This window comes from Archocentrus centrarchus, chromosome 5 (genome assembly GCF_007364275.1).
Source record: "Archocentrus centrarchus isolate MPI-CPG fArcCen1 chromosome 5, fArcCen1, whole genome shotgun sequence".
NCBI lineage: Eukaryota > Metazoa > Chordata > Actinopteri > Cichliformes > Cichlidae > Archocentrus > Archocentrus centrarchus.
In genome coordinates, this window is record NC_044350.1 from 32,098,497 (window position 1) to 32,122,266 (window position 23,770).

The 23,770-nt window shown below is 43.0% G+C and overlaps 2 protein-coding genes across 4 annotated transcripts in view; both read right to left on the minus strand.

Moving 5' to 3' along the window:
• Positions 1-779: 779 nt before the first annotated feature.
• pdhb (pyruvate dehydrogenase E1 subunit beta) lies at positions 780-5,093 on the minus strand. Its single transcript, XM_030729557.1, has 11 exons — positions 4,998-5,093; positions 4,853-4,912; positions 4,060-4,167; positions 3,927-3,989; positions 3,773-3,808; positions 3,225-3,415; positions 3,046-3,140; positions 2,359-2,469; positions 2,155-2,246; positions 1,938-2,079; positions 780-1,645 (listed from the first exon to the last, which is right to left on the minus strand). Exons 1-11 carry the CDS (start codon positions 5,034-5,036, stop codon positions 1,500-1,502), a joined length of 1,083 nt encoding a protein of 360 aa, XP_030585417.1. The 5' UTR covers positions 5,037-5,093; the 3' UTR covers positions 780-1,499.
• A 1,956-nt stretch (positions 5,094-7,049) lies between these two features.
• pxk (PX domain containing serine/threonine kinase) overlaps positions 7,050-23,770 on the minus strand; it is a 28,639-nt gene continuing 11,918 nt past the window's right edge. For 2 of the 3 annotated variants that reach the window (XM_030728737.1, XM_030728736.1), the window contains 11 exons: positions 23,553-23,657; positions 22,464-22,565; positions 22,195-22,356; positions 21,874-21,991; positions 21,608-21,686; positions 19,514-19,562; positions 19,349-19,426; positions 17,405-17,491; positions 17,163-17,226; positions 16,872-16,931; positions 7,050-10,938 (listed from right to left, as the gene is read on the minus strand). In XM_030728737.1, coding sequence (XP_030584597.1) covers positions 10,730-10,938; positions 16,872-16,931; positions 17,163-17,226; positions 17,405-17,491; positions 19,349-19,426; positions 19,514-19,562; positions 21,608-21,686; positions 21,874-21,991; positions 22,195-22,356; positions 22,464-22,565; positions 23,553-23,657 — 1,113 coding nt within the window. In that variant the 3' untranslated portion in view covers positions 7,050-10,729. Of the gene's footprint in view, positions 10,939-15,658; positions 15,688-16,871; positions 16,932-17,162; positions 17,227-17,404; positions 17,492-19,348; positions 19,427-19,513; positions 19,563-21,607; positions 21,687-21,873; positions 21,992-22,194; positions 22,357-22,463; positions 22,566-23,552; positions 23,658-23,770 lie in introns of all 3 variants that reach the window. The other variant, XM_030728738.1, reaches the window with a different exon arrangement.

The window sequence follows — 23,770 nt, forward strand, 5'->3', positions numbered from 1 at the left end:
CTCCAGAGTCCTGCTAATGACTTCTATATTTGACTCAGGTGTGTTGAAGCAGAGACACATCTAAAACCTGCAGGACTTCAAGGCCTGGGCTTGAAGATCCCTGATATAGAGATATGAATATAAGAATTGTTGAGCTCTAGAAATACTTCAAAACTTTCACTACACTTCCCGATGTCACTGTACCTCGAATAAGTACTTTATTAACCCTGTGACCCCTGACCTTACATCTTGGAGAAAACCATAAAGGAATTTTCTGAAAAAAATTTATTTGATGACCGACCCGAGATCCAAATACTCAAATGTTTTCTATGGGAAGGTTTGACATGTCCTGTAACTTTTTTCCACAACAGTGTTATTAGCTTTTTGACATTTAAAAAAAAAAAATACAGGATCTGTAATGATTGATCATTACGACTCCCTCAGGATACAAACCAAACTTACAATTTGTGGTGGGAGGAATTTCTTTGGAGAATCTGGTCACTGACTTCTTCCCAAAAGTATTTAAATCTTTCTGCCACACAGTGAAATTATTCCAACTGCATTTAGTGACTTGATGTGCCAGGAGTTACAATTGTTCTCATGAACCAGTTTGATTTCCAGTTTCCAAATTTGCCCTAACAGGAGATCCTTTATAGAATTCTCCTCATACAGTTTTAGCAGGTTCAAGCCCCTCCCCAAATAACCCCACTGAGAACACCAAGCTAGGATCAGAATGATGCTGGTAAACAGCAGCTGGTTGTAGGAATGAACAGTGTAGATGTGAAAGAAAGCAGCCTGAGAAGGAGCAAAGTTTTTATTTCTGTAACAGTCATTTACAACAAAAAATGATCAGCTACAGTATTTCCAACACCAGCTCACAGCTGGTTCACTTTCCCACTTTACTGTTTTTAGAGACAAACTTGAGTCTGAGTTCGGTGCACTGTGAGAGTTTGAACAGAAAAGTCTGACCACAGAAACAGTACTGCTTATTGCAGTTTAAGAGCAGCCCTGTTTTCAGTGCCAGATTCTAATTGTGAGTATCCAGAACTGTAGTGGAAAAACTCGATTAGCCTGAAAAATCAAGAGTCGGAATAATTTATGAGAACAAAAGCATTTTGTAAATGGAGTCCAGCGACTCAGTGAGGGACAAATTGAAGCAAACACCTTTTTAGGAGTGAAATTCACCTGCACAATAAATTAAATCTCAATTTGTAAGTTATACTCAGTTTAGTCACTTCTGAACAGACTCAGCACAGAACAGTATACATGATAGATATTTATTTTTTTAAAGTGGAGAAAAGTGCAAGAGAAGCCAGAGCCACAGAGTTTGATCAAGTTACTAACAAAGTTAACAGCAGTGCTGCTTGACCAAAACCCTGTGTCCACTGCTCTGAGCTGAACAGCTGTGCGCATCATTGACCAACTTCTGGAGCGTTTTGGCGGTATTTACAGGTTAGATATTTTGCCACCGTCTGTAAACAAGGACTCAGGTGGGAGGGTTGTCCTTTGTTGTAAGGGTCTCAGATGTTGAGGGTCTTCTTCACAGAGAAAACGATGTCTTTGACCTGTGGCAGGCTGTGGTCCTCCAGGATTTTGGCGTACGGCATGGGGATGTCGACACCAGTTACCCTGGTAACAGGGGAGTCCAGGTAGTTGAAGGCAGGACCTTAAAAAAAAAAATAAAAAATAAAAATAAAAATAAAGACATGTTGACTAAAAGCCTGGGATGGTTAAAGGTTCAGGGACTAAATTAGATTTTAAGTCTGCTGCAGCTGTTGGCCAACATGTGTAATAAATTACAGGCTCATTCCCAATTTGGATCTCTGACTTTAGAGGCAGATCTAGCTGATTAGCACTTTTGCAAGCAAATTTGTGAAACTGACAATCCTATTTAAGGATGCTTTATCATTAAATTCTCAGAACCAACACAAACTGCTTAGATGCCAGCCAGCCATTACCTTCCATGATCCTGGCACAGATCTCTGCTCCCACACCGAACTGAGGCCATCCACCCTCCACTGTCACCAGGTGATTGGTCTTCATCACGCTGGTCTCAATACACTCCACATCCAGGGGACGGATGGTCCGAAGGTTGATCACCTGACACACAGTAAACAGTTAACAGGCTGCTGAGCAGAGTGAGGCTTAGCCAGTCACCAACAGGTGTTTGCTTACCTCACACTCAATTCCCTCCTTGGCAAGGACAGCTGCAGCATCCAGGCAGTGACTGACATACCGAGAGTGACTAACAAGGGTGACGCTACTCCCTGCAGGGGGAGGGGGGGGGAAGAAAAAAGGTTCAGAAATCGATGTGATGCTCAGATCACAACATCTAACAGAGAAGCCTTGATCCAGGATCCTGTGTTGTGTCAGTCTCACCTTGTCGCTCAATCTTCGCCTTGCCGATTGGAATCGTGAAATCTTTGGACTGTGATTCCTCTGACATCTCAAAGGGAACACCGTACAGCAGCTCATTCTCCAGGAACACCACTGCAGACAGATTCAGTTCAGTCACATCTGTTTAAGTCAGGCTGATAAATTCTGATGTGAATAGTTAAAACACTGCCTAGTACTCAAAATGCACTTGTGGGAAACCATTAAATTAATTTGAAGGCAATCAGCCATCTCTGCAGACAACACATCCTGTTAATGAGGATTAATCTTAGAAAAATCTGGCAGAAGTGTTCCCTGTTCTGTCAGTGGTCCTCTAGAGCAGGGGTGTCAAACCTAGGCCTCAAGGGCCAGTGTCCTGCAGGTTGTAGATGTCTGCTTCAACACACCTGAGTCAAATATAAATTAGCAGGACTGTGGAGAACTTGACTGCATACTGAGGTGGTTATTCAGCCATTTGAGTCAGGTGTGTTGGATCATTGACATCTAAAACCTCCCGGACCCCAGCCCTCGAGGTCTGGAGTTTGACACCCATGCTCTAGAGCAGAACAGGGACTACAATCACCAACTGCAGTTCAAGTGTTTGACAGAGCTGATTGATGTCAGCTGGCTCATTAACACACTGAACTTCCAATACAAGTGAGATTTAGGAACAGTCCCAGTATGGCATCTCACCGGGATTGTCATCTCTGATGGCTGATTTCAGGAGGCCTTTAGCATCCTCTGAGTTCCAGGGACTTACAACCTTCAGACCTGGACAGTGACCATACCTGGAGACAAATGTAACATCAGTACTGACAGATCACCCTGAGATACGGCAACACCAGTGATTTATAATTAGGTTGTGAACACACCATGCAGCGAAGCACTGCGAGTGCTGTGCAGCAACACCTGCTGATGCTCCATTAGGTCCTCTGAAAACGATGGGGACCGACTGCAGCCCAGCTGACATGTAGTAGGTCTTTGCTGCAGAATTGATGACCTGGTCAATGGCTTGCATGGAGAAGTTGAAGGTCATGAACTCACAGATGGGTCTCAGGCCAGCCTGAAAGGACAACACTGATTAGAGCAGCAAGGAACAAAAAAAAAAAAAAAGTCAGGAAAGTTGAAAGTTTGATTAATCAGGTTGAGTATGAAAAACTTTTAGAATCTGTACATTTGACAAGTCTTACATAATCTGGGACTAAGTGGCTGAGTGATGTGCACCACCATTACAGAGCAAGTCTAATTCACAGATCTTGATAATTTAATCCAGTCATCCTGGGTAATTTTTAAAAGTTCATTTTGAAAGATTGAACTTTATTCTAAATCATGAACTAGAAGTAAACAAAGCGCCAACTAAACTGTTTATTGCAGTTTCTTCCTCATGAAATGAAACTTGCCAATATGTTCAAAAACTCACCATGGCAGCTCCCACTGCAATGCCAGTAAACCCCATCTGCACCACAAAGACAACACAAAGCAGCTGAAGACATGAGTTGCACATCCACTGCTGATACTAGATAAGATTCAGATTTGCCAGAAAACATCTGAGGGGCAGGAGGTTTGAGTCTCACCTCTGAGATTGGTGTGTCAATGATTCGTTTGTCTCCATACTTCTTCCACAGACCTCGGCTCACCTGCGCCATTAAACACCATTAGCTAGACTGTCCCATATTGTGGCCAAAAACCATCATGACCTTCACTCACCTTGTAGGCACCATCATACTGGGCGACCTCCTCACCCAGCAGGAACACTCGCTCATCCCTCTCCAACTCCTCATCCATTGCCTGGTTCAGGGCATCGCGGACTGTCACCTAACAGCATATTGACATGTATTTGCAGCCATGTTACAGTCCAATACTGCTAGTGTGTGTCATATTAAACCCTGCAGGCCTCAAAAGAGAAACTAAGAGTTTGTCAGGCAGTTATTGATCAGACCTCAAACTTGTCTTAAAGTGGCCTGCTACAGGTGTACACACCTGTAGTTTCTGGCAAAAGCTTGCCACTTATTAAAAACTGAGCTGAAGAGGACCTGATTAAGAGATGGACCCAATACCCCAGATACAGCTATAATTTAGAAACGCACATGCACAGGTGTAACAGCAGTACTTTCCTTGTTTGAGTAATGTCAGTGTAGTACTCTTACTGCAGTCAGTCCTCCTGATTTTGTCTGGATTTTTGTTGTCCCTTTATATATATTGTACATTTTTGCCGTCTATAATCTTGGAGGACGGGAAAGCCAGTAAGACTGTTCCTGCCTGTAATGAGGTGTGCTGATGTGGGGCAGCTGTCAGGGCATCGAGGGCGGGTATAATGCAAACCCGCATTTCTGCTCAGTGACCGGACAGCAGCACGACCTCTAAACATTAAAACAAGCATCAAAGCAGGCCGCCACTGAGCCAAACAGTAAGCCTTCGCCCTGTTTCTGCAGTCTGTGGAATCAAAACAAAACATTTATTGACACCAAGCGGAGTTAGCCTGCTAGCTGCTAACACTGACCTGCACCGCGGCCGGAACGCTGCTGTGAAACTCCCGCCGCCGCAGCGCTGACACGGTATTCTGCGGAATGAGAGGAGGCGTATGAATGTTACACTCCAAAAAAGAATAAAACACAGCTACGAAAAACATCCGAAACAGCCCGTACCTTTCCGGAGCGGAGAAACAACCTCAGGGACACCGCCATCTTGAACCTGTCCTCTGTCGAAAAGGAGTGGCTCTGTTGAGGAAGCGAGCGGATTTTAACCAATCAGGATGGCATCTCATAGGTTGATTGGAACGTGTTATATCTTGCAGCCAATCACAGCGCCTCATGCAATAAGGAGGCGGGAGAGTAGGCAATGGGGTAAAAAGAAATCCAAGGACACCGAGCTGCGCATGCGTCATTCATGGAAGCCCAATGAGTAAAATAAATAAACAAGGCTGCGATTCGCTATTTACCATTCACCATTTTTCATTTAATCTATAAATTCTAAGATCACTTCATATTTTACATTCAAGATGGCAATGGTAAATGGCACTGTGTGAAAGGGGGATTTGCTTTTAAACAGCATTTATCCATTTGTATTATGTTCAACTGTAAGTCTGTAAGTTTAATTTCCAAACTTGCTGAAATTCAGAGCGACCCATAATGTTTCTGTTTCTGACCCTCAGTCTGATTTTTTTCACCTATAACTTTTTCGTTTGCAGGGCAGCATGGTGGTTAGCACTACTGCCTCACAGCTAATATGACATCTAGAAGGTCTGGGTTTGATTCCACCTTGGCCCGGGCCTTTCTGTGTGGAGTTTGCATGTTCCCCCCGTGTTTTCTCCGCTTTACTCTGCTTTCCTCCCACAGTTCAAATACATGTGGTTATTGGGGTTAGATTAATTGGGGACTCTAAATTGCCCATAGGTGTGAATGGTTGTCTGTCTCCCTGTGTTGGCTCTGTGACAGGCTGGCGACCTGTACAGGGTGTACCCTACTGTACCTCTCGCCCTGTGTTAGCTGAGATAGGCTCCAGCCCCCCTGTGACCCTGAACAGGATAAGAGGATGGATGGATATAATTTTGCAGCATTAGAGGCACAAGCTGACCCCTGTTTAGAATTTATTCTAAAAAGAACATCCTTTCCTTTCCAACACTGGCTGTTTCACGACACTATATGAACTGTTCTAGAGTAAAATGATAATGTAAAGTATATATGTGGAGCTGCTGCAGTATTTTCACTGAATTGTGATTGTGTTTTCAAGGCTAATTTGCTTGTATCCAGTATGTTAATGTTTATTTTAATAGCAAAAAGAAGGGATATATCCTCCATCCTCCTGCCTGTGACACAGAAATCAGTCTCAGTGCATCATTTTGAAGGATGCTTCAATTCCTAAACTGCATCAGGACAGAGGAGAGAGGAGGCTCCATGAGGAGATATAATCAAGGATGGACAGGTTATCAACAACAAAAGAGACGCTGCTATAGCTGGAATAGACAAATCAAGGTGGGAGGACGACTCTTTAAATGTCTTTTTATTCAAATGTCTCAGTTATCTAAGATGATCTGACTTTCTGAACTTCAGTTTCATTGTGTGACAAAAAAAAGCTATCTTGCCACACTGTACCATGTTGTGAATTCATTTTAAAACATACATATAAAAAAATGCCATCAACAGTTGGTAGTTGGGCTATAACAAAACTATTTCTGATATAGCTGTGTCAGATGTCATTGCTTTGAAATGAGGCACCGAGGTGGGAATGCTTCATTTTGGTCAATGCCAGTTCCTCTGACTCCTCTCTTTGCTGGTGAGACAACAAAAATGCAAGATAAGCAATATTAATATGACATATCCAGGGCCATGACACACGGGGCTTTGGTGCTGCGATGATCTGCTTGCTTGCCTACTTTGCTTATATCTCCATAATAAAGCAGGTGGGAAGAGCAAAACCATCAGGCCAGTTGGAGACACCTGGGCTCAGCAGCTCCTGTATAAAACCTGCCCTTCATCACTCCTCAATGAGCTGTCCTTTATTTTACACCTTTGGCTGCACTGCTCATCATTTATGTTTTTGTTGAACTAAATTGGTGCTTTAATTTGTTCTTCTCTCAGTAAGCATCCCTCCCTGAGAAAACATTTCATCTTTTAATAGCAGCTGCTCAAACATCATGCTTAAAAAAAATCTTCCAGTTTTTTTGTTCAACATTTGTAGCAATAAACACAAAAAAAACATTTTTCTTTCCAAATGTTTATTCAGTTGTTACAAGTATTACTCGTCATAGATTCCTTTCATGTCTGAATGCTGATGAAGATGACTCCTCTTGCAGCTGCATTAATACACTCCTCATGAGATTCGAGTGTTTTTTTGTTTTTTTAAACTTCCCACCAGTTACTTGTAACTCCCTTAGATAATTTTTATTAACACAAACATCTCTCTGGACCAGGTTTCCACCCCTTTAAAGTGCTGCAGAGACACATTCTGGTTCACTTTAATGACCATGCGCACTGGGCTGATTGCACTGAATAATAAATGATTTGAGCACTGAGCAATTAAGAAGAGCTAAAACTTGGTTTATAAAGAGTCTTTAAGTTGCAGGATTCACCTGAGCTGAGATTCATCTACCAACACTTCAGCACACAGGTCAGGCGATCACAGGTAAGTGGGACTAATGTGAAGGTGAAGGGGGTTACAGTTTAACTGTTGCTTCCACTGTTTCTGCTGCACACACAGTGGATCCTGGCTGCCCTGCGGGGACGGGTTTCTTAGATGTGGGTGAAGTCACATGGTTTTCTGTTGTAGAATTAGGATATCCACTAAATTTAGCTTGCAGCCTCGTTAGGGTAACTCAGCACAGGCAGCTTCTTTATTTCATCTGTGCAAACTATTTTTCTATATTTAGAGGAGCTGTTTTGCATCATCAGACTCAGGCTTAGTTAACAGGTTGTAGCTCTATAGAAACTCATGTATTTCTGAAAATGTAAGACTCCTGGCTGCAATTTAAATTTAGTAGCAGTATGTTTGAGATTTAACATTCAAACCTGACTCTGGAGACAAACGCCCCACATGGTCCATTTAGCGGCTTTTGTTGGGCTATAAAATCTTATAAATCATGAAATCTGTGACCCTAGAAGAATGTGAACATATGTAGTCTGATGACAGCTGGGCAATCTGAAGAAGACTGTGTGATATGACCGAAAGCTTCCCAGCAGCTGCTAAAAAGACCATGAAACTTTTTCCCAGAGAAAAAGGTGAAGGTCTTCATGACGATCGGACAAAAGTGGATCTAAGCTGCAGAATTTCTTAGTGGGCAAGAATTTTGGAAAGTGATGAGTCAGCTTTAGTTGGTCTGAGTTTCCTGCTGTCGTACAAGACAAACAATCTGACATCACCACGACCCCCTTATTATAAGCTTACAGATTAATGGATTATTAACACAAACCGCTGTAAGCTGTGTGCTGAAGCGTTGGCATCCTCTCCATACACAGACCGATGAGCTCCATGTGGCACACAGTCATGTACAAAAACAAAAAACATTCAGATTTCTATAGGCACTATCACCCACATGGGCATGGCACAATAAAACAACAAACATGGACAACAAACATGAAAACAGAGGAGGGAAAACAAAAAACAAAAAAAAACATGAAAATATCAGAAATCAGGGTCTGAAATTATGCTGAAGGTGAGCTGAGCTCTCTGGGGGCTTTTAAGTCAGTTGCACTGTGATCAGTGAAAAGTGTCACACAGCACTACATACTTGGAAAGGGACCGTTTTACCATGAATGATCTTTCCAAGATTTCCCACGAGCACTTTGGGCCAATAATAAACTGTCACAGGCATGAGAGAGAGCGCTTCCTGGTTAGTTATAAATACATCATCAAAGTCCACATCAAACTTCCATACATAGTTCACTGCATTAAGTTACTAATCTGGACGCTTGATCTTCAGTAAAGTCTACACTCTAAAACTTTAAATCACCACGATTAGAAATTATTAGAAATTATCTGGAAGTTCATCAGTGATGTGAAGACTGACGGGCCAAACACACCAATCACCCTCCACAGTGGAGCAAAAAAATCTCGTATTCAGATCAGGAGATGAAAATTATTTTACTGCCCGCAGCAGGTAGAAACGTGTGACTCCAGATTAACCTCAGACCCGGAGCACAATCAGAAGCCCAGCTGCTTGGCACTCATGTGGCACAGTACAGACTCAATCTACACTAGACCTCAAGAGCAGGCGTCTGAGTTCGAATTCCTGCAGTACTAAAATGAAACAGGGTGAAGATATCAGGTGAGAACATTAATGTCACTGTTTATTTCCCTTTATTCAGGCTACTATCCAACTACAGTGCAGAGTGTTCCCATCCCCTGTGCGAGTGTAAGGAGCTTCATGTACAGCGCTTAAATTTATTAGACCACGACCCGATGTAAGGTTTACGCCACAGCTGCTCTAAATTAACAGTATTGGTAATATTTTAGGTTTCTGTAATGCAAGCTCAAATCAAAGGTGGTCTAATTAATTTGAGGACTGTGCATCACGTCTTCCTCCATTACACAAATTTAATATTTTGCACCAATTTCAGTGCCTTTTTGGGTCATTTCTTCCAGATTTCTCATATGCCCTCATGTCAATCATCAAATAAGAACATGCAAACAAGCAGGCGGATGAAAACACACGTGGTGTAGTTTGTAGCATCCCGTTCATTTAGCTGCTTTGTAGAATCACATCGTGCGTCGTGCAAACTGCTGCGTGTTCGGTCCGAAAACAAGATGAAGATGAAAAGAAAAGGAAAAAAAAAAAGGAGATAAAGATGTCCAGAATCAATCTAAACCAAAGGGATTGTTTTATGCTCATAAAGCTCACGAGAGGAGGAGTACAGACTGAAGAACTGTGCAGTTAACGGGGTAAACGCACCACAGAAGAAGAGACCAATGAGCGGAGAGCTGCTTCAATCCAACCTCGACTGTTTTGTACTGCAGATTCAGACTGAAGCACTGCAAACTTTACTTATCTGGTCATTTTTGCCTGTAATTTCAGTGTGATTTCAGGAACACAACTGGGAAAAAGTCTGCAGATCATTAACATGCAAATAAACTGGTTCCAATCCCAAATCATCTTCTTTGTTTCGCTTCTACTGCAGCAGCTTCTGCATTAGAAGCAGAAACTCTTTTCTAAAAACTGTCAACCCGAGAAGTTGACTTCTGCTTGAACACCCTGCGGTGCATTGGTATTTTATTTTTTACAATATGGCATAAATGAGGACTTAATTACAGACAGAAATGACCTGCCGCTGTGCTTTTTTTTTTTTGTAGCTCAGCTGTGGTGAAACAGTCTCAGCAGAGCCTGCAGGCGACACGTGAAACGTTCAGAGATGATTTCAAAGAAAGAAAACTAAAGTTTGGTCTACTCCATGATCAGGACCAGCTCAGCACCTGAGCGCTGAAATTAAGAGAATTCGTCATCACCATCCAGCGGGGTCAGGAATCCATGGCTCTTCTCTCAAATCTTTAAGTGCTACTTTTACGAGCCCAAAGAACAAAAATGAAGCTGGCTGCTCGCAGATCGGCCAGAAGAAAAGCTTACCCGATTCAGTTTCCCGGCTTTTATCTGGGGCCTGTTTAAGGACCAAGCAACCAGAAAAGTTGAACCTTAAGGTGCTTAAGATTGTCCAGCATGTTTCAAAGGGCAGATGGAGGTTGCCATTTTACCCCACCCGTCCTCTAGTCTCTCCAGTCACAGCAATACATAAAAAGTTTAAAAGCAGGGGAAAAAGATAAGCAGAAACAGCAATAAAAACTAAAATGGTACTTGGATCGCTTGTTAGTGATTTGTTTTCACATTCTGGGCAGAGCCTGGACCACAGTGCAGAACTCGTGGGTCGGTTATGTTGCCGTAGCGAGGACGGGGTCAGATGATGGGTTTGCTGCGGTCGACGGTATCGGTTTTCTTCAGTTTGCCCTTAGTGAAGGTCTGGATGGAGCTCAGCAAGGCGGAACGGCCTCCTCCCGCTCCATCAGAGGAGGACAGAGGAGGAGGACAGGAGGATGAGTTGTGTAAGGGGGGAGGAATAGGAGGAGGTGGTGGTGGTGGTGGTGGGGGAGGTGCAATGTTGGATCCTGGGAATGAGAAAGAAGAATGAAAGGAGAAAGTGTGAGAGAAAAACAGAGGTTTCAGGTAACATTCCTCAGGAGCTGATTGCACAAAGATACTTCAGAAACTGTTTCTACTACCGGGCCAATCGGGGCCAGGGTGGTCAAACTAAAAAGGTCCCAATGCTAAACAAGTAGGTAAGGATGTCTTGCTCTGTCATGTGATTATGCTTCACCTAATTACGTCCACATAAACAGCAACCTGGCCAGTGTCAGTAGTTTCAGTAGATCATTACACAAGCAGAGAGTAGAAAATGTTTGGATATTCACATTGAAAAAGTTTCAAAATATGAGTTTGTAGTCATTTGTTCATTTAGAGCAGACTCTCACTCCTAATATGTCAAAGAAAAGTCATGTGTGGGGGGGACAAATGTAATTCTTTTGTGTGTTATTACAATAAACTGGCCCAAATGTTCTGCAGGACTGTGTCAAAGGGATTTCTGACCTGTATCTGTTCATATTTTGGTTATTAGTAGCTTCTTTTTATCCAAGGATCATGAGATTATTTTAGGAGACATGTATTAATTTAATAATTGCAACTTCTGAAGCGTAATTTAAGTATTTCTTATGGTGACAACTTAAGAAAACACCAGCAAATAGAAAAATGCTGCGAAGGCACACAAAACATAACCGATGTTGAATAAAACGCAACAAAAAGTGTTTCTGGGGAGACAACGTGACAGAAACCAAAGCATGTGAAGGATTGCTGAGGCACACTTAAAAGAAGCTGAAGAGAGGGCGATAAAGATGCAGGTAATGTGTGTTTTAATCACATCATTCATATAATACAGTAGATACATGTTTGCTATTAGCCGTTTACTGTTAGCTCGTCAGTTCTGCAGCTCTCCCGTCACATGATTGTCTCCCCAGAATCACTTACATTGTGTTTCATGAATTCTTTTTTGTGACCTTTTGCTGTGTTTTTCTGTTTCTGTTGTGTAGCATTCAACTTCCTCTGTGCTGTGTGTGCTTCTGCACTTCTACCAAAACATGCCTCACAACTAGTTCCTTCATAATTGTTAAAAATACTTTATTATAGCTCTTAATATCTTCATACTGCTTAAACTGTGGTATCATTGGTCTTGTTGATGTATTACCTAAAGAAACAGGGATGCTGTTTCCAGGGAGACTTTATCTTTGTGAAAGCAGCACTCTCAGATATCAGTATGACCGGACTGAACTCAATCCACCATCAGTTTCAATGGAACACGACCCTACTCGCACCTTTTCCCAAAAAGTCGTGAAAGAAAATCCAGTTCCAGAACCTCCAGCATCATCCACAGAAACAGAATCCTAGGGTCTCTCTGATTGGATGACTCTTACACCAGTGCATTCTGGGACTTGTAGGAGACTTTTCCTCCCTCCGTGATGCCGACACATTGAACTGACAGTGAATTGAACTCAAACCTGTTAACGTCTCTTCCAGCTGCACCATTCTGTATCCCCGAGCTCCATGAAAGCCAGGGATCACAGGCAAAGCAGCAAAACGCGGGGAAGCGCTAACGTGGGAAAAGCGAAGGCCAATAGCTGCAACTGGAGTCCGCCGACTGCACAGCGAATAATCCGCAACATAATGAAAGGACATCCATCAGTCTGACAGATGGCAACCAGACCTGGAGAAACCTGTCAGTGCACGCAGGATGATTGGAGATCATATTTTCAGTGGCATAACATTTTTTTTTTTTTTGGGGGGGGGGTGAACACATTAGAAACCATGAATATCCTACTTTAATAATTTAGTGACTGCAGAGCCTCTCGTCTGCAGTGGTGACTGATTATCTCCAGGATGGCTGGGTGACAAAATGACTTTCATTACGTTTGGCAGCCAGAGTCAGCGTGACCTTCAGAGATTTTTCATGTAATATTCAGATGACTCTTCAGTTACGTCCACATTTCATGGTTAATCGTGAAATTTGTGCTCAAATTTGTGACCACATGTTGGCATCTACTGTGCACCTGATTTACAGCTGCGGGCAGAAGTTTACATGTGCACTTATCATGGGCATGAATGTCACTGTAACTTTTTTTATTTCTCTGAACTGTTCTTTTTGCAGGGTGGAAGGACTGCACAGCATACATCTTTAATGACTTTCAAAAATGAGAATTGGGAGCACACATTTGAATTTATTTTGTGTTTTCTCTGATCCACATAGGATCAAAAGTAGACATACAAGTTCAAATATACACTGAGAAAGCTTGTAATAAGTGGTCCTCAAGCTTCTACAACGTCTATTAATCATTTCTGATTGTGACTGACTACAACTGGTAGCTGCTCTTTGGCAGCATAAAAAGGATTTGTTTGAAAGCACTCACTCAATGCAGAGAACAATGGGAAAGTCCAAGGAACTCTGAAGAGCTAAGAATGCAAATTGCAGATTTACACAAGTTGTACGCTAATATAAACTATTTGGATGTGTCACCACTTTGCCAAGGGACAGAGTTGACGGCAGACTCAAGCCTGACATGAACTGGGAACTGCTGGAACACCAGCATCGCTGTCCACAGTGAAGCCAGTTTCACATCATGGTGGACTGAGAGAGTGCTGACCAAGAGACGCTCCTGGTCCAAATGGACGAGCCAAATGCCTTCTGGAGAAATGTTTGATGATCAGATGAGACAAAGACTGAGCTGTTTGGCCACAATGACAGGAGGTATGTTTGGAGGAGTAAAAGCGAGGCTTTCAAACTTAAGAACTCTGCACCAGCTGTAAAGCATGGCGGTGGCAGCATCATGCTCTGGGCCCATTTTCCTGCCAGTGGCAGAGATACATTGAACAAAGGGGATGGATGGAATAATGAAGGCGAACTACATCCAAATTCTTCAACTTCACCTCAAATCAACAGCTAGATGGTTGAAACTTGGACACAGTTGGGTGTTCCAGCAGGACGATGATCCCAAACATATCAAAACTGGTTTTGGAAGCAGGCTAACATTAAGCTTCTGGAATGGCCTTCCCCAAACCCCCAACCTCAACCCTATAGAAAATTTGTGGACTACACCCGGGTCTGTGCCAGGAAACCATTACAAGCACAAACTTACCATAACATTCATGCCCATGATGAGTGCATGTATACTTCTGATCACAGGTGTATGTGTTGCATTGTTTCAAGCATGATGTTTTTTAACAGTCAGACTAAGATTAGTTATCTTACTGAGCTGGCTTTTAGCGGGGAAAATCAACCACAGGGAATATTTAATGTTTTTAGGATTTGGATTTCGGTGGATGTGCCAATCAAAAATATACTCTACATCTGTTTTAATGGCATCACTGACAATGTTTTCTCCCAAAGAACATCTCTGACTAACTGTCCTTGGATTTGGACCACCACGCCACCATAACATCACCCACTGGTTACTGAAGTCCGGCTATGAAGGCTGGAGCTGAGCATTCTCGCTGTCACCATTTTTGGTGTTTTGAAACCAGAGGTGATGAATGAGGGACGGATCGGACTGTGAAACTGCAGGATATCCTTGATAATCCTCTTTTCTGACTCTTAGAATGACCACAATTTACAAAATGGGCTTCATTTTTTTTTTTATTCACCACGACCCGAAATTACCAAATGAGCTCATTAACCCCCCGAGGAAAGTGTTTACTGAGGTGACAGAGCAGAGCTGCTGTTTTCCCAAACACTTCCATAAAGCTGATTTTCTTCCCTGAGAGTTTTGATAAATATGAACTCAGATTTTCTAAATGATTAATAAAAAGACCAGTTTTATCCAAAAGCCAGTTCTTTCAAGATCTTTGTGGACGAAGAATTATCTGAATATAAACCTTAAAAACAATTTAAAATTTTTGGTCATCTGCAGAAGAGCGCTATAAGACTGGGAGGAAAACCTACAGGTGTAAAATAAAATGACATTTCACAGCTACTATCAAAGAAAAGGTTCAAATATTACCACCTCACAGAGTGTGTGTGACCAAAAAAAAAAGAAATTTGGAAATGTGCCTCCCCACCCTAACAAATAACCAGCAGACAAAACAAACAAAACAGAGAGACAGAAAGACAGCTGACATGCTGTAACAGACTGACCAGGCAGAGCCGACCAATCACAATCTCCAATGAAAACAGCAGGTCAGAATCAGGAATCAGGAGTTTGACCGTCTGTGGTGTTTGGAAATCATTGCAGATTGTGAGGTTTTTGTAAAGATGTGCATACACCCCGTTAACAAGTTCTTTACTAACTCTTCATTTCAGGACTCAAACCTCTCTGAGAGCAGGATTAGCCAATGAGAGCCGAGAGACCGTGATTACATAACCTCACGCTAACACACATCTGGTTAATCATCATCCAGCAGTTTGGTTTGAAATAATCAAATGTTGATGTGACTGAACTGAAGACCTTTTCATAGCTGAGCTTGCTTTGCTCTCCCTTCAACATAAAAAAGAAACCTTCAAAAAAAAAAAAAAAAAAAAAAAAGAACCTCTTTCTTTGTTTTTATAGATAATAATTAATGAACATGAACAAAGGGCGAAACTAAACAAAATGCACTAAAACTCTAAAAGCTTGACTACAGAAATATCCCATAATTTTTCATCTATTTTCTTCATTGGTGGATTTCATAAACGTGAAGCAGGTCTTGTAACGAGAAACTTGCTGGAAAGCCGGGGTGTACAAACAGCTTTAAAAAAAGGCACCGGAGACCTTCATCATCATCATCAGCATCAGAAATCATTTACTTTACCCAAAGACACGGTCAGAATGGAGCATGCTCTACGGTGGAGACAGCACAGGAAGGAGAAAGAGAAGGAGATGACGGTTATCTGTTCAGTGAACCAATCAGCATTTACACAGTATCACCAGGACAAGGAGAGGAGAGGAGAGGAGTGAGGAGAGGAGAGGAGTGAGGAGAGGAGAGAGGAGAGGAGTGAGGAGAGGAGAGGAGTGAGGAGAGGAGAGAGGAAAGAGGAAAGAGGAGAGGAGAGGAGACACTGACAGCAGGGGAGGAAACTGGTGTTCACTTTGTGTCGGCAGGTTGTGCTGCTGGCTTTGGAGAAATTTTATATTTTTCTTACTGTGTATGTGCGTTGTACAGTTTATGGATGTATCTCACTAACCAAGCTTAGACTAAATATGCTCAAGAAAAAAAACAAGATGGCAAATTAAACTATGTTTATAAGCTGTTCTCTGCAGTACAAGGGGCAACCTCTGAATGTTAAAACTGAAGCCAACACCCGGAGTCCGTCCCCGCAGACTCCCCATGTTAAAAGGTCCAGCTTTGCAGCACATTTACAGCTTAGCACAAAGAACAGTTTTGGCCTCTATGGACAGTTTCTTTCTTATCCACTGGGATAACTGCCTTATGGGCGTTGCCGTGTTGATTGACACGTGTCCTCCTGACACCGGGAGCTTTAAATCAGCACCTGTTGGGCCTCATCCACTACTCCGAGTCATCAAACTCGACCCCATCACTGCGTGCGAGTGTTTTTTAACAATTTTAAATCTGCACATGGCTGTTTCTTTGAAATCAGTAAGAAAAATACAAAATATTACCAGACTTGAACTTGAAAATATAAAATAAAAACCTCCACGTTTCCCACCCTGCATTCACCTACCTACAGACAAAACAAAGGCAGTAAGACGTACTGCTACAGCGGAGACAGATACCTGTCTGAAAACCGCACGATGAGAGAGGAGGTGAAGAGACAGAGACAGACATCTCAAGTTAATGATTAGGCTTTATAATCACACAGGCAAATTTCAGATGAAAACTGTTATTGATGCGAGCAGCAGCGTGCCGAATCACAGCACGGCCCTGGCAGGATCTTGTCACGAGGGGGGGGCGCTACACAGGCTGTCTGGTAAGTTCCAAAACAAAGAGACAAACAGATGGGGAGAGGAGACAAGCAGACAGGAGAAAAGACCCACAATTAATGTGACAGGACAGACCAACATACCTGTGGTTGGTGGGGGAGTGGGGGAGGAGGGGCATGTGGGCGGAGAACTGGCTCCAGAACCTGAAGATGGACAGGAAAAAAAAAAGAAAAAAAAAAAGACATGAGTGGCTCTTAATTTTATCATGTCCCGATATGTTAGAGGTTAGATGAGCTCTCAAACAGTAACACATACAGTAAAAGCTGAATGTGCCACCACAGCCAGCCTCACACGCTGCCCTAATTTCCCGCTCTGATTAACAGATGGAGGCGGTGCTAATGTGCCAAGAAATGCTTCTAACTGCAGCGACCTACCAGAGTTATTGTTGTTTCTGACTGAGGCATCTTCTTCATTTTCATAAGCTGAGTGTCTGGACTTCTGCAAAGATCAAAAATACACATCTGTGTTTATGCTGGAAAGATTTGAAGGTTCTGCTACACAAACCTCAATAAATGTACATCAGTCCTTTTACATGGACGGAAAATGACAACCTGTCTTCATCGCAGAGGAAGTGTTAAACTTTAATTAGAGCCTTTGTGTAATTGAGCCTGCCGACCTTCCTCGCCAGGATCTTTCTCCTCTTCTTCTCCTCCTCTGAGCAGTGGTGAGACTGAGCTCTGGTCAGCCTCCTGTGTTGGTGGAGCTGCAATCAGACATTCATATAGAAAATCAGTCGACATTTTCATACAAACCCACCACACTGTAACCCCGTACTTCAGTGAAGTGCTGCCTGATCTGCTTGGTACAATTCTGAAGGTGAATAAGCAAATTAGAGCAGAGTAAACCTGTTTTCATGGATCCCCTGAGAGTCTTGAGGATCACAGACTTTCAGAGGGCCATTTGCCTTCACCATGAACATAGACTGTATACAGAGGATGGACAAAGCCACAATTACATCACCCATTGGTTAGCAAAATGTCAGAAGCCTCAAACTGAGCCTTTCTGCTGTTGCCATCTCAGTGGTTTTAAACTAGCCAGATCATATCCTGCTTTATAGTTTCTTTTGACTCTAATTTACAAGATGAACATCAAGTTATATTCATTTAGACTTAAAGTTAGCGACTAAGACCGTAAACTCAGGTAAATGTTGTCTGAGGCTGCAGATCAGGGCAATTTTCTCACTGATTTCTTTACAACCAAACTTCTTTTTTTTTTCCAGTCAACATCATCACCCCTGCTGGCTGTTAGACAGAATGCAGGTTTGAGGCACTCAAGTGCCTGAAAGCTACATCCATCTTTTATATGCACCGATCAAGCATAACATTATGAGCACCTGCCTAATATTGTGTTTGTCCCCCTTTTGCTGCCAAAACAGCCCTGACCCATCGAGACATGCGCTCCACTAGACCCCTGAAGATGTGCTGTGGTATCTGCACCAAGATGTTAGCAACCGATCCTAAGTTGTGAGGTGGGGCCTCCATTGGATCGGACTTGTTTGTCCAGCACATCCCACAGATGCTCCATTGCACTGAGATCTGGCGAATTTGGATCAGACCACACGGGCCAGCCTTTGCTCCCCACATGCATCAATGAGCCTTGGCCCCCCGTGAACCTGTCGCTGGTTCACCGCTGTTCCTTCCTTGGACCACTTTTGATAGATTCTGACCCCTGCAGACCGGTTGCAGATGGTCTGACCCAGTCATCTACCCATCACAATTTGGCCCTGGTCAAACTCGCTCAAATTCTTACGCTTGCCCATTTTTCCTGCTTCCAACATCAACTTTGAGGACAAAATGTTCACTTGCTCCCACCCAGTAACAGGTGCCATAATATAGAGATAATCAGTGTTATCCACTTCACCAGTTAGTGGTTAAAATTTTAGGTCTGATCAGTGTTCAGTCTACAGCCATAAATTTATTCCACCTTATTGGCTTCACATGGAGGTCTGTGAGTTTTCTGATTGGTCACAAGCTGTCAGCCTATTAGCTCCAGAACTTTACTGACAATGCTGCTCACACAGTTTCTTATCCCAACTTCATCTTTTCTGCGGAAATAAAACATATTCAGGGACAGATTTACAGTTTTTCAGGTTGGCTAAATGATTCCTCTTACTCAAACTGGTCTTTCAGAGATTCCTTTCCCATGTGCTTTTAATGCAAGTAACGGGGTGGAGGGGGAATCCACAGTTTTTGTTCCCGTAATAGTCTTAATCAAAACAAGACAGGATTGTACAAAGTTGCTCTGTTTTACATTCAAAGCTTCCTCTTTTTGTGTCTACAGACAGTGAGGTCAGATAGTTGCAATATTCTGGGAAAACCCTGCTGTAAAGTTTTCCAAAGCCTGGAAATTTCTCACTGTAGTGGGGGCTGTATGTACACTATGAAGGATTACAGGAACTACAGAGATCTGTGGAGCATTGTAGCTAAGCAGCATGAAACGGAGAAAGTTAGAAAACAGTTTAAATATTTCTGGGATTTTCAAAAGAGAAAAATCTTAGTGATGTAAAAATAATAACTATGGAAGTACTGTGAGAGCACAGGAGATGGGAATATTGACCCACCAGTCTCTGCTCCTCCCGCAGCCTCTTCTCCAGACTCTCTTTTGCTGCTTTCAGTGCCTCCTTCAGCCTGCTGGGAACCTGGAGGAGGATATTTCAGATATTTTCCATTTTTATTCTTCATCTTTTTTTTTGCTGTCAGAAGTCACATCAAACCAAACCTCCTACCTTGATCTGGAGTTTTTCTGAACGCTGTAGCTGGACGTCACTGAACAGCCTGCAAAACACAAACTGTGACTCAGTAGAAGAAAAAGAAGCTTTAGGCCTCTCCTCATTCAGCTTTTATGTGACCGCCTGCCTCTCACAAACACAAGATTTCAGCAGCAGGTGGCCGAGGTTTCTGTTCTCACAGCCAAAGCTGTGCGCCCGATGTGACCAAAGAGGAGATCCCCTCTCACTGAAATCATACAGGGCCGAGAGCAGAACCAGAATGTCAGCGACGTAGTTGCTTATATGGCTCGATTTACAGGTTACTGTAACGTAAGGTTATTGTAATCAAGAGAATCCAAATCTATTGAGAAGCCAGAGTGGCTCACAAACAGTCATATCCAAGACAAATTCATAAAATACTTGAGGAGGAGCTGCGATTCTTCTGAAAATGGAAATATGCCCAAATATGAGCCATTAGGTGATCAGAGTTTCACAAAGATCGGATCACAGCTCAGAGAGGTAGCAGTTCTTGTCCATCGTGAAGGGACGGCTTTGGGATTGCATGAGCTCATTGTTCCTTCTTACAGTGAGTGTTTAGAGCAGTCTGAACCTTTGGCTCACCGGGATTACCGTATTTTCCGGACTATAGAGCGCACCATACTATAAGCCGCACCTACAAATTTTTTGGAAAAAACTGGAAACGTACATATATAAGCCGCACCGGGCTATAAGCCGCACCTACAAATTTTTTGGAAAAAACTGGAAACGTACATATATAAGCCGCACCGGGCTATAAGCCGCTGGTATCTCCGCCGCTCTCGGTTTTCCACAATTACTCGGCACTCAGCAGAGGGGGACAGACAACCCCAAATTTGAGTTATAACAAGTCAATTCACCATTGATTCGTTCACGCCGAGCTTACGTGCAGCGGCTCTATTTCCCTCCTGTAGTGCCAGGTCGATAGCCCTCAACTTAAAAGCGGCATCATAGGAAGTTCTTTTTGTGGTTTCCATGATGAGGGAGTTTGAAAAAAATCTCTTTTGTGCCTGCTGCTAGCACTTGTTGGCGCTTTCTTCTTTGATTTCCAACTTTGACGTCCCATGATTCATATCCTGCTAAAGAGCCCCCTGGTGGTTAAAGAAAAATCCACAGAAACGCCGCACCGGGCTATAAGCCGCATGGTTCAAAACGTGGGAAAAAAGTAGCGGCTTATAGTCCGAAAAATACGGTACTTGCACACATGCTGGCCTCATTATTTATACACAAAAAAAAAAATAATCACACCATCTGTACAAAAAGACCTAAGTGTTCTTCTCATCCTCTCCATTTACCGCAGGTTTGTTCCACACAGCAAAATAGAGTAACTGACTTAGGAGGAATTTATTTGGGAAATCCTCTTCTGGCCATGTGGGACTGTCACCATGCCAAGCAGGACGGGCTCGCATGCTTTTGAAGACCCTGAAAACGACGCCAGCTGGAGCTTCAAAGACGAGAAGCCAGGCGAAGGCAGGCCCCGGTGGTGGGGAAACAATACCATCTGTAACAACCTTGTGTTACAGAAACAGCTAAAAGGAAAGTTGTCTGTTTGCAGACAAGCTGCTTGTTTACTTCATCACAGATCTTTAAATGTGGCAGATTTCCCTCGATTTCCTCCACTACATTCATTTTAGAGCTTTAGTTACTAATTATTTTGCAGATGTGGATTATTAATATAAACTTTATTACAGATTAAGCTAGCCTGCAGCTTATAAAGTAGTTAAGGTCTGAGCTACTGGCCGGGAAAAGGGTGGGAAAAATGTAGCACTGGACACCGATTTGAGATACCTGCTCTCTCTGACATCACACAGAGCCCAAAGTAGAAGAAACCTTCGACTTCAAAGCCAAATTTAATACAGCCAACACAAAGAGCCAAATAATAAAATCAAAATGATAATCCTTCCTTTTCACTGCAGACTAAATAAGTTGAGCTTTAGTGTCAGAGTGGAGAGGAAAATGTGCATTTATAGGTGTTTTTTTCCAGCTCCTGAATAAACTTTCAGCATAACAAAGACTCACTGAGCGCTTTCAGGCTGTGCGCTTCTTTCAAAACTGCTAAAAAAGAGGTGAACTCACGGCGTCTGCATGAGTGCCGACACTGTTGGCATCCCGCTTTTACAGGCTTCTGTGGACAGAATGGACTGCAGCACTGATACTGAATACACACACACACACACACACACACACACACACACACACACACACACACACACACACACACACACACACACACACACACACAGAATAAACCATCAAAGATCACCAGAAATAACACAGCAATGGCACTTTTTAGACATTTCAATGTCTGCATAGAGTATTAATGCTTCTGTGCATTTACGGACCCACAGCAGTGGAGGGGGCAGGGGGGTACTGCTCGATGGGGACGCTGTCCGGTGGTTGGCCGTACGTCATCTCGTACAGTAAATGTCCGAAGCAGAAGACGTCGATGCTCTCCGTGGTCTGCCATGAACACACAAACAGTTTGTGTCTCTCAAACCTTCAAACAACAAGTGTGTTTCTATATTTGTGGATCATTTGGCACCTGCAGAACCTGAGACTGAAATCTTTTTTCTAGGGTTTATTTAGTCTCTCATCTCAGACGTCACACTAATTTCTGCAATGATAAAAGTATCTGTGCACTAAATGAACAGGTGTGGACGTACGTTGATCTTCCTGAACTGGGTGAAGGCAGGTCGCAGTACAGAGGGAATTCCCAGCATGCCGTTCTCCACGTCCATCAGTCGACACACGCCGTCATCCACAAGAACGTTACACGTGTGCAGATGACCAAAAAATACACCAGCATCATGGAGCAGCCTCAGTCCCTGAATATAAACACACATTTCTTCAGTGTGTGTGTGTGTGTGTGGTAATTTTTCCCTTTTTCTCTGCAGGTGTGTTATTGTTTTATTGTTATTGTTTGTTTACGTACCTCCAGGATCTGACGGCCGTACAGTTTGATGTGCGAGAGTTCAAGGCCCTGACTCTTCTTCGGGTTGCAGTACTTCTTCAGGTAACTCTCTCTGGGTTTCACCTGGAGAGAGGAAGAGGAAGAAGAAGAGGAGGAATGTATTTTTTTAAAACTACTTTTGACCAAAGATAAAAGGTTTCTAATAAAAACTGCCTCCAGTGTATTTCAGAGTTCACCTGTTTCTCCTGATTGTCTTTGACTTGAGTTTTGTAAAACTTTACTCTGTAAATCTTTCTATGTGAGCAGGTTAACGGGGCTGAAAAAAAACTACCATAAACATCTGAAAAGACTTCCCAGTCTTGCAACATTAAAAACCAATAAAGCAACAAAAATTACAATAAAGACAAACAACACTTTTTCAGGTCTATTTCCAGAAAACATATCACCTTATAATAATGGAATTACTGTGCTTACATTAGCTGTTATGCAAGACATACAGGAATCCTTTCATATGCAACAAAAAAACCCCAGCTAAGTAAGAAAAACACGCCGGCAGTGGCTTCAAATCACACAGGGAGAGATTCAGAGTGTTTCCTGCCTTCCTCACCTGCTCTGTGCAGCCTGATGCAGCATCTGCAAAAAGGAGGCTCGGCCCTATTTTAAGCGCGCTCTCGTTACTGAATCGTGCTGCGGTGGACTCATAAGGATAGGCTTGGGTAGGTGCAATCAACTCCGGCGTCACCAGGTGTGTTCTCAGCATAATTCTGACCTAGCTGGTGCACCAAAGCACCAACATCTTTGCCGTGTGGTGACATGCAGGCAGCGTCTGACACCCTGGGATGACAACGCTTCAGTACAGGGATAATAGCTTTGCTAGTGGTGGTTTTTCTTTTGTTGGTTTTGCACATGTAGGTCAAGTTCTGGGAAAATACGTACACCGCAGTAAGCTAAAAACAACTCATATGTAGACAGAAGTGATGCCGGTGCTGCCAACTAAGGGGATACTCATGAAATCAAGTTAAAATTTAGACTGGCCCTCTCTTTGGTTCAGACGCTGTCCGACCACCTGACGGTTTGACTGAAGCACGCAGACACGAGCACACAGTTTACCTTACAGATGTGGTCTCTCAGAGAGCCCTTCTCACTGAACGGCCGGATGAGCAGCGCTGAAGACTCACTGGTGCTGGAGAACAACAGTGGACAGAGATACGGGATCTGTGGAGGAAGAGGAGTTTAATCACTTGCAGGACGTAACTGGAAATATGTGCAGGTCTGATCGGGTGTTCGTCGGGGTCCATTTGATGTGACGTTATCTTTGTGTTCATGTG